Raw genomic sequence first — 10,690 nt, forward strand, 5'->3', positions numbered from 1 at the left:
CATGAACTCAGCATATATATACAAATTATAAGTAGTTATCATTACTAGAGTATATAATCTTGACTAAATAACAACCACATATCATATAATAGCATAAAATAAAAACACAACACACCCATTACCCATTAGACACATCATTACAAAGGCAAAATACTAATTATTCACAACCATATGATAACAGTACATAAAATCGAATTTATTCTAGGGGGCCTCAATATAGGACCCAAAAAGATCATCAGTTCACAACTTCCATTTCAAAATAACCAAGATCACAAACACAACATAACACAAACAGCTCAAAACCCACCACGAAGACGGAGCACAAGGTGAAGGGTACTCTCCTTCTGAATGTTGTAGTCAGCAAGGGTCCTTCCATCCTCCAACTGCTTCCCGGCAAAGATCAACCTCTGCTGATCCGGTGGGATACCTTCCTTGTCCTGAATTTTCGCCTTCACATTATCAATAGTATCAGAGCTCTCCACCTCCAGGGTGATGGTCTTACCAGTCAAGGTCTTCACAAATATCTGCATACCACCACGAAGACGCAGCACAAGGTGAAGGGTGGACTCCTTCTGGATATTGTAATCCGCAAGAGTCCTTCCATCTTCCAACTGCTTACCGGCGAAGATCAACCTCTGCTGGTCAGGTGGGATTCCTTCCTTGTCTTGGATCTTGGCCTTGACGTTGTCAATGGTGTCTGAGCTCTCCACCTCAAGGGTAATAGTTTTACCAGTAAGAGTCTTGACGAAAATTTGCATACCACCACGAAGACGCAACACAAGGTGAAGGGTTGATTCCTTCTGGATGTTGTAGTCAGCTAGGGTCCTTCCATCCTCGAGCTGCTTTCCGGCAAAGATCAACCTCTGCTGATCCGGTGGGATTCCTTCCTTGTCTTGGATCTTAGCTTTCACGTTGTCAATAGTGTCGGAGCTTTCAACCTCGAGGGTGATGGTTTTGCCGGTGAGGGTCTTAACAAAGATCTGCATACCTCCACGGAGACGAAGGACAAGATGAAGGGTGGACTCCTTCTGGATGTTGTAGTCAGCGAGAGTACGGCCGTCCTCAAGTTGCTTTCCGGCGAAGATCAGACGTTGCTGGTCCGGGGGAATTCCTTCCTTATCCTGGATCTTAGCTTTGACGTTATCGATGGTGTCGGAACTCTCAACCTCGAGAGTGATGGTCTTTCCGGTGAGGGTTTTCACGAATATTTGCATCTGGAAAATCGGAATCAACAGATACAAATTAATCAGAATTAAAACATCATAACAAACGGATCTGAAGAATTACGTAATAACGCTATTAATTTCGTTCATACAAAGCTAAAATTTGAATTGAATGCACTACACCTTAACAAAAAAAAAAGCTTTTAACAATCGGATCTAAAGAGATCCAAGAGAAACGAACAATTGATTGTTAATTCATCAAATTAGGATCAGATCAGAGAGAAACTCGTGAACAATTAAGCAATTACAAATCCTACAAGATCGATTTTTGAAAGATCTACGATCTTTAGAAGCGAAAAGAAAATCAATAGAGAAAATCAAATAGAGAAAATACCTTGAGGAGAAGTTAGGTCACGAAGAAATGGATTGAATTTGTTCGTTTGAAATTGAACTGTGAAATGATGAAGGTGAGAAGGGTCGTTTTTATAGCAAGAGGGGTCGAAATCTTCCCCACTAAGTTTTCGACACGTGGCTTGATGACGTGTCATTAGGTGCAAGTTGTTGGCTGGTTTTTTATGGGCGGCGAAATTTAGTATCCGATGCGTTCGGGGCGGAAAGAACTAAAGAAATTGCAATTTGGAAGGTGCTAGTTGGTGTTACAAATTGACGAAGTTAAATGTATGTGGTCTAATTTTGCTTAAACGTTATCACGGCGTTAGTTTATTGGGTCTTTGATTTTTATTTGGGCCCACGTTTTAGATATATGGATTACTCGACCGTTGGAAGGCCGGCTGTTGTGAAATTATATAAATTAGAAAAATATATAATTTCTTTATAAGGAGAACAAAATAAAATAGTGCTTCACATTTTTTGTAAAAAAAAAATTCTTTTTAAGATAAGAAAAATACTATTAAAAGAATTAACAAAGGATAAAGCCATAGAAATTTAAATGAGAGATACGATGAATATTTTTTTCCGTAGTGATACTAGAGTTGATCGGAGAGTGAGGATGTAGAGTTTGTTGCGGTGGTTCTGAGCTTTTGATACGGTGAAGAGGGGACGAACTTACAATGTTAACACTTTAATGCTCTAATCAGTATGAGAGTGCAAAGTGGTGTTTGAATGAGAAATGATTTGAATACTTGAGAAATTGTATGCTTCTTTCTTTAAATAGGAAAAACGATTGACAACTGAACATGTGTGGTATGGCATGGGATGCGGTTGGACGTTAGGTTAACCTGGATGGTTAGGAAGACATTGTGTGAAGGATCGCATGCAGTGAGAAGAAATATTATATTTGTTTTACGTCCAATGATATGTTGTTCATTATTAGGCCTTTTCTCTTTGGCTGACAGAGTTCGACAGGTCGAACTCCTGAAAGCTGAGAAAGCCAGAACGAATAAGTTCCATAAAAAAGAGAAAGTGGTTTACTTAAAGGTGTCGCAGAGCAAAAAATGACCACGAGCACCTGCACGCTCGAGATGACATAGTCGCCAACGAACTTTATTTATTACGGAAGGAAAGGGAAAATATTGATAAAACTCTTAAAAGAAAAAGAAGATGGTCATCGCAATCAAATTCGGGTTCGAGATCGATTATGCAAAGGGAATGTATTAGCACCCCTCACGTCTGTTGTACTCAACATGAACCTTTTTATTAAAGTTGCGATTAAATGTTAGCTTACATTATTTGTTTTCTTCGAGTAATTAAAAGTGTAAAATAGAAAGACAAAAAAAGGGTCACAATTTTTTATTTATTAATGTGCCTGACAAGATTGCGGATCTTGCTCATACGTATCTCCCGGTGCGATGGAGAACTCAAGGCTAAATAATTATGGGTAGGAAATGTTTATTTGTTGGTCGATTTTAGTGAAAGGTACTTAGTTTCATTCGAACAGAAAATATTACTTGCTACCCAAAACAGGGAAAAGTGAACATTGGCATCACATCGTAATGGATAACATAATCTAGATTCTCACATATTTGTTCTTGTCACATTCGAGCGAAAATGGTTCTAACTTCTTGCACATGGTAGGAACGAAGTTTTGTTTGCATCGTCTCGAAATGGCCGAAACATCTTTTATTTATGAAAAGGGTTTTTAATCGCGTGAGGGAGATAAAAGATAAGTTTGATATGTTGAGTGTTTTTTAGGCGAATGACGAATGCTCAGTAGGACCAAGATGTGTGCATCGGGACCGATTATTCGGGATTTTCACGGAATGTGAGACTCCAATGTTCCTTTTTCATTCAAGGTGTTTATAATTTGATGGACAACTAACACTCGGTAAGAACGAGATGTGTGCCTCAAAACCGATTGTTCAAGGGTTTCATGGAATGCTAGACTCCAATGTTCCTTTTTTGTCTAAATTTAAATTAAGTGTTTTAAAACGAAAGAAAGAATGAGCGGTTATTCTAAGAATTATGCCTCGCGGCCGATTATTCGAGGTTTAAATGGAATACAAAACTTCAATGTTCCTCTTCTTTCAATTTTATTAAGAAAAAGATTTTAAATCGCTTCGAGCAAGTGGAAAATAAAACTCGATTGTGTCCTAAAACCTCTCATTGTGTCCTTTTCAGGGATTTGGTTCAAGGACACTCAATAAAGGAAGGTCGGAATTGGCTAACGAATCCAAGACCTCAATGAAGGTCAACTTTGATCCTTTATAGATTAAGGACGCTTACTATGTAGAGCTCGTTGAATGCCTAATGGTTGAGGCTACTGAAAGTCCCGACATAGAGATGAAGGTCTCTAGATCAAGTTATGTTGATAAGTTTAAGGCAATATATCATACCATTGAAGAGGAGCCCGTCGTCTTCCTCAACCGTTACAAGCAAAAGGGCTCAAGAGTGATGTTTTATCCCAAATGCAGCATCGTGTTTGACAAAAAGGCCACTGAGAGCCTTGAAAAAACCAAGCCTTAACTATCTATAGAAGGAAAATGGCCCCAACAAAGATCAAAATATGCTTTTAACAAGAGGGTTGTTCCCTACAGGACACAAAATGTGGCTCCAAGCCACAAAGGTGGTCGCCCCATGACCTTTATGCCTCGGTGGAAGGCACCTGTGGGAAAATTGAGGCACCCCCAAGACAAGGCAGGGACCAACCAAAATAAGGGAGGGGTGTTGGCTCTAAACACAACTTGGAAACACGTGGAAAATTCACAGGTCACCAAAAACCATTCATATAATCCCAATTTTAAGGGAAAAAATCCAATGATCGAACATAGTGTCGTAGATATCAGCGCTAAAAGAAAGTGTTCAGAGAGATGCAGGATTTTGGAAACAACCAGAACCCATGATCTAACAATAAAATTGCTAGAAACCTGACCAAAGAAATAACTCTCCCCCACTTTCACCCATCAAATCAAATTTTGAAGTGGATAGGAGGTCCCCAAAGGAGAAGGTGAACCTATCTTCTTCTGTTGAACCTAAGGTTGAACTGACTATGAGTCCAGGAAGGGAAAGAGTATATCCAACTATATTTGGTGATAATGAATGAGATAAAGATGGAAACTAAGATATGATAGACGACAACTTCTATGAATAAAAAATTCCACGCAAAAGTTAAGGACAAAGGCATTTGATTATATTTTGACGTTATCTTTTGAGCACATTCTCACCCTTAGCTTGGCCTCCGACGGTATTAGATCAGTCAAATCATCATCAATAAAAACAAAGTGTTGAAGCCCATCGCTACAACAAATGAAAGCCAGTGTTATAATCAGTGGAAATCAAACAAATTTCTCATTGCCATTTAATTTGTTTTTCAATATTTGCAATTTCCTCTTTAAGTATTTTTGCATCCTTGTACATACCATACATGTACAAAATTTCCACAATCAATAAAATTCAGTCGTTATTCAGTAATTTCTCATCTTTTTATTTTTCCGTATTTTGTTTGCAAAATAACTGCCAATCTTGATTGTATAATGTCATAAAAATTTGAGAATAAGAAAAAGCTAAATCAAAAGGAAAACTTTATACATTTCTTTGATTGATGAAAAATCCATAGTGGATTGTCGATACTCTATAGTAAATGTTTGTTGTATGATTGTATCTCAATAATTGCTCGGTTGGATTGTGCATCCTTCTTCCCCTACGGAGCCAGATGATGGTCCTTAGCCAATAGAATATTCCCCAGCAGCAATGATAACATGGAAGCTTTACATTGCAAGTTCTTTGGTGTGGATACCGACGAGTCGAAGTATATCTCTGACCAGAAAATCCTTATCTCACTACCCAATGTCACATTGCATATACATCATACATAAACAATCATACATTGCATACATCATGCATATCAAGCATTTTTCTTTACAGCTGATCTATCTCCCTCCAGCGGAATATTTCAATTTATCCCCAACAAACCAAACCAACAAGTTTATCTGTTACTCCTTACAACATAAATCATTTTATCTCAGGATTTTTTTTGGTTATTTCTGTATTTAATCCTCTTTTACCTTGAACACCCGAAAAGCCAACATAATTCACACTTTCATGTTTAAGATGATTAAATAGGGGCATTTGTCATACCCAAAAATTTACCCACTCTTTTTCCTTTTGCACAATTCATTTACATACATCAAATCATATCATGCATAACCATTGCATTTGGTCATGGGATCACAAGCATAGCCACTTTGTGGTTTGATTCTTAACATTAGGGTTTCATATTGTTTTTTGCTTATCAACTAACACTAACTTCAATAAGAGTTGGTACTTGGTTGTTCTTGTTGTACATATAAGTGATCATGCTCCAAATCAAGGCAAGACAAAGGTCTTTGGTTCAAGAGAAATGCAGGTTTGCTTCATTGTGATTCAAAAGTGGTCCATGTGTTTATTTCCATGCCACATCACTCAATCTTAAATCTTTCCTCAATATTACTTAAGCTCTGTCGCACCTCGGGAAAATGGGGATACAACCTAAGTGAGGCGCAGTCGCACGCCCGCAATGATGGACTGAATAGAGTCGCCACCGAACTTTATTTATTCCTAAAAAGGAAAGAGGAAATATCGATAAAACCCAAGAAAGAACGACAATGATTATGGTCGTCGCAACTAGTATCAGGGTTCGGGAGTCGATTACGCAAGGGGAAGGTATTAGCACCCCTTACATCCGTTGTACCCAACGGGAACCATTAGGTTAATTGTGTGCGTTATTGTTAGCTTAGAAATGTTAGGCTTCTTGAGTTATTAGGTGGGAGAGAAAGAACAGAAGAGAGAATAATGTTTTTGGATTTTGACGAAGGACTAAACCTAAGTTTTTTATTAGTGGGCCTGACAAGATTTACAAATCCTGCTCCTATGTATCTCAATAGAGAAATCAAGGCTTACGTAGTTCTGGGTAGAAAATGTTTGTTTGTTGGTCGATTTTAGCGAACGCTATATTGTATTAATCGAAGAAAACATTGTTTTACCCAAAACAGATGAGGAGCGGACGTATACCACACATCGAATGGATTTACAAATCAACATTCAGAAAAACGTCACTTATCTCAACTCAACAATTATGGCCGAAGCATTGCTTTGCATCATCTTAAGATAAGATGTCTTTCGTTTATGAAAAGGGTTTTTAAAGATCAATCGCACAGCGGCGAAAAAGAGTTTGATTGGTTGGATGTATTTTTGAGTAATGGCGAGAACTTGGATGAGCGAGATATCCATCTCGAATCCTAGTCTCAGGAGTGCACGGTATCCACCATGTTCCATTTCCATCTTTATTAGCAAAAGTGTTTAATAAAGATTAAGTGTTTTGAATTTGATTGAGAAAGGGGTTTGAATAAACCGCATTGACAATGACGGCGAGAGTCAAGATAGGTGAGGCATCCACCTCGAATCTTAATCTCAAGAGTGCACGGTATCCACCATGTTCCATTTCCATCTTTATTGAAAGGGGTTAAGATAGGAATTAAGTATTTTGGAGTTTGAAAGACGAGTACTTATGACTTGCAAGCTCTTACAGCTTGGGTCTAATACTTGGGACTACGTCTGGATATTTCACCCAGGTAATCTTTTTCTTCCTATTTTATTAAGAAAATGGTTTGAATATTTACAAGTATTTTGAAGAGAAGACGAATACATAGGGCTTACAAGCTCTTACAACTTGGGCCTAATATTCGGGATTACGACTGGATATCCCATCCAGGTAATCTTTTTCTTCCAACTTACTTATGAAAGTGATTTGAATAATGGAGTGTGGGAAAGAGAAGACGAATATTTGTAGCTTGCAAGCTCTTACAGCTTGAGCCTAATATTCAGGATTATAACTGGATATTCCATCTAGGATAATCTCTTTCTTCAAATTTGAATGAGATAAAGATTTTAAATTAAATTAAAAAATGATTAATGTACAAAGGTTTGAGATTAATGAAAATTAAATGGATATTGCTTAAAATCTCATTTTAAGAAACCCCCAAAAGTAAACCGAACGAAATAAATAAATAAACAAGTTATTCACAACACATTTTAAAAAAAAAAAAATTCGAAAAGAATAAAATCAACAAGTATTTTAAGAAATAGGACTAGATAAAAAGGTACAAAATGGTAAAATAGATAGTAAGAAGTTATAAGAAAAATTAAATAAAATAGCAAGCATAAAAATAAAAATAAATTAAGATATGTTACTCCCAAGTATTGAACCCATCCCACTAAAGATGATGAAATTTCTTTCTCTCCACTCGACCACTTATGGTCATTTGTTAACTCAATCAACGGCTTAAGCATATAGCAAAGAAAACAAACGAAACATAGCAAAAACAAAGAAAGCCAGTATGGGCCGCTGGGTCAGGTTACCTCAGGCCCATGAACCTAAGTCCCAGATTCGGGTATGTGGAGGCCCACTTCAGCAGTATCCAAATGCAAAAAAGCTAGAAGGAAACACAACGGTCACCCTAGCCGCTGGTTGTTGGGTGACGGAGACAACGAACAACCAACAATAATGGTTGGTCTGCAGGTTTTAAATGTAAAGAGGCAGATGAAAAGCGAAAAGCCGGCCTTGGGGAGTGGGGGATGTGCCGTCATCAATGGCCTTTAACCCTCTTAAAACCAAAACAGACTACCCTAGGAAAGAGATGAAAACACGGTTTCCACCTCCACCTTAACCTCTCTTTCTTCTATTTGAAACATTCATCTTCCTCTCGTTCCTAAACCAACTTCGCTCATAGAAACAAAAAACGTGGTTTTACTCCTCCTAACCAAACACAAACCGATTTTAGCATTAAGGGAACATACCGGATCGGAAACCTTGGAGACGAGTGGACACGTATGAGATCTCCTACACTTCTTGCTTCTTCGAGCTTTGGGAATGGATTTCGAAAATAGGGTCAACAGTAGTATCATCGTCTTCTTTCTATGAGTTCGCGAATGCTAATGGCTTTTTTTTTGAAGTTTTCTCCCAGAACTCTTACTAATCTTTTCTTTTTGTTATTGAACAATTTTTCCGGCTGCCCTCCATGAAGAGAGTATTCCTCCTTTTATACTCACCCTGCTAGGGTTTTGAGTTGGCTACTGAGATCAAAAGGGGTATCCCACTTGGAAATGCTTGAGGTGCTCTAGTTTGTCTACCTTATTTTGGTGTTTGATCTGGAAAAGGTAACACGAATCCTGTACTTTCTTTTCTTGAATTTGTCTTGATTCCTTTTTTTGGGTCGCTTGTTGGACTTTTACCGCCTTGCTAAGTTAATGTATTTTTTACTGCAGTGAAATGCGAGCAAATGAATTGAAAGTGTATCTTCGCAATGCATTGAACTTGTTTGCATTGAGGTTAGGTGTTGATATTGCATTGTTCAGGGCTTTTGGATGGAAGTTATGTTTGAGTTATTGCAATCTTCGTTTGGGATTGCAGGTTGAAGGTGGCGGTGGACCGTTGTCATGGCCTGCTATGAACTGCTGCAACTTGACGTAGGTCTTGGAATGCAGCCTATGGAATTGCTTGCTACAACTTGTTGTTGGTGCCATGTTTGACTGATATTGTTGCATTATTTTGTTGTTGTTCTAGTTTAATTTTAGCATGACAGTGTATCATATCCAATCCGGTGGTGTGTCACTAACATCCTCCAACCCTCTTGCAGGCGTAACCTTTTTTTTGCTTATAAACCCATCAGTTTCCAGCGGTGAAATTTGGCAAAAGTTTCAATTAAAACTTCAATTATTACAAAGCCTTTTCGATCATTATTTGGTTGATGTTGTTTATGATAAATGCAGGTCTTTGGTCGAGCTTGGCTTTGATTTTTGTGTTGATGCTGTGGTGTATGGTCTGCTGTCATGATTGTTGAAAGGAACATTGGGAGCTACTTCTGACTTGTCGGTTATTGGAGAAGCAAACATGGTTAGAACCTTTGCTCATCCTTGACCTATCACCTTGATTCCTCTTTGAACTATGATAGCTACTTGTATTGTTTGGGCAGTTCCGGTTGAGTAGAAACAAAAACAAGCGGTTTGGGATGAACATTGGTAAAGTCCTCCTTTCTAAATTGTTTGACATTGGAAGATTTAATGTGTTTTGGTGGTTTGAACTGAGCTGTTATTGTAGGGTTGCAGTGGCGTTTAAGGGACCGACAGTGTTGCATTGTGAATTGGTAGGATTGAATGGAAGAAAATGCACTTCTTGTACACCAGCGCGTGCCTCCTTTGGATCATCCAGCGTCCCAACTATGGAGGTGTCTATTTATTGGTGAAAAATAGTCACAGTTGGATTATGATGTATGCTTCACAATTGACTATTATAGTTGCAATTGTGTAACTATTCTTTGCTATTACAGATGAAGAGCAACCATATTTATAATGACAGTTAATGGACAGAGGACGGGAGCACAAAAACCGGCGGTGGACACAATCGAGACCTTTGAAGATGATCATTCATGGTGGACACAATAGAGAGACCCTTGAAGATGATCTTTTGTTCGCATGGCATCTCATCTAGAAGTCCTCTTATAGATTCCCTGTGTCATTTATATTTTATTCCAAACTGTAGCCTCTGAAACTATTGTTTAATAACAATTAAAGATATAATAGACTCATAAGCTTCTTAACATCAATTGTAACTATACCAGATGTCTGAAGTTGTTCGACGGGTAAAGGACCATGTTGAATCTCTTCGGTTTCTTGGTCCTGTTGTTGTTGTGCTGTTTCTCAAGACGCTGCTGCTCCGTTTTTGACATGACAACATGACCTTGGTGGAGAAGAAAATAGTGGGAAAATTGGGGAATTGAGTGAGGAGATGGAGCTTTACAGTTTCAGCATTTGAGTTTCATTCAGGTTGTTGAACTATAAATAATATAAATGAATCAACCATTTGTTGGAGTGTCAAAAACCCACTGAAGCTGTATTGCATTGTTGGTATAGCACTAAACACTAAGTTCCAAGTCATTGAGAAAAAAGGCCGTTTGTATCCATTATTGTTGTAACATCCGGAAAACCGGAGAAAGCCCATGTATGATTGAGGCGTATACTGTAGATGTTTGATTGGCTGCATTTTATGTTAAAACACTAACTGGACTCTAATGTCTTGACTGATGTCATGACATGCT

At 38.1% G+C, this 10,690-nt stretch overlaps 1 protein-coding gene and 1 long non-coding RNA gene across 2 annotated transcripts; one reads left to right on the forward strand and one right to left on the reverse strand.

The window, feature by feature from the left end:
- Positions 1-137: 137 nt before the first annotated feature.
- LOC127097123 (polyubiquitin) lies at positions 138-1,766 on the reverse strand. Its single transcript, XM_051035634.1, has 2 exons — positions 1,558-1,766; positions 138-1,214 (listed from the first exon to the last, which is right to left on the reverse strand). Exon 2 carries the CDS (start codon positions 1,212-1,214, stop codon positions 297-299), a length of 918 nt encoding a protein of 305 aa, XP_050891591.1. The 5' UTR covers positions 1,558-1,766; the 3' UTR covers positions 138-296.
- A 7,649-nt stretch (positions 1,767-9,415) lies between these two features.
- Positions 9,416-9,914, forward strand: LOC127097124 (uncharacterized). The gene is made up of 2 exons (XR_007792925.1): positions 9,416-9,614; positions 9,694-9,914. It is a non-coding gene; the product is annotated as an uncharacterized LOC127097124 (long non-coding RNA).
- The last annotated feature ends 776 nt before the right edge of the window (positions 9,915-10,690 follow it).

The sequence above is a fragment of the Lathyrus oleraceus genome, chromosome 6 (assembly GCF_024323335.1).
Source record: "Lathyrus oleraceus cultivar Zhongwan6 chromosome 6, CAAS_Psat_ZW6_1.0, whole genome shotgun sequence".
NCBI classification, from domain to species: Eukaryota; Viridiplantae; Streptophyta; class Magnoliopsida; order Fabales; family Fabaceae; genus Lathyrus; species Lathyrus oleraceus.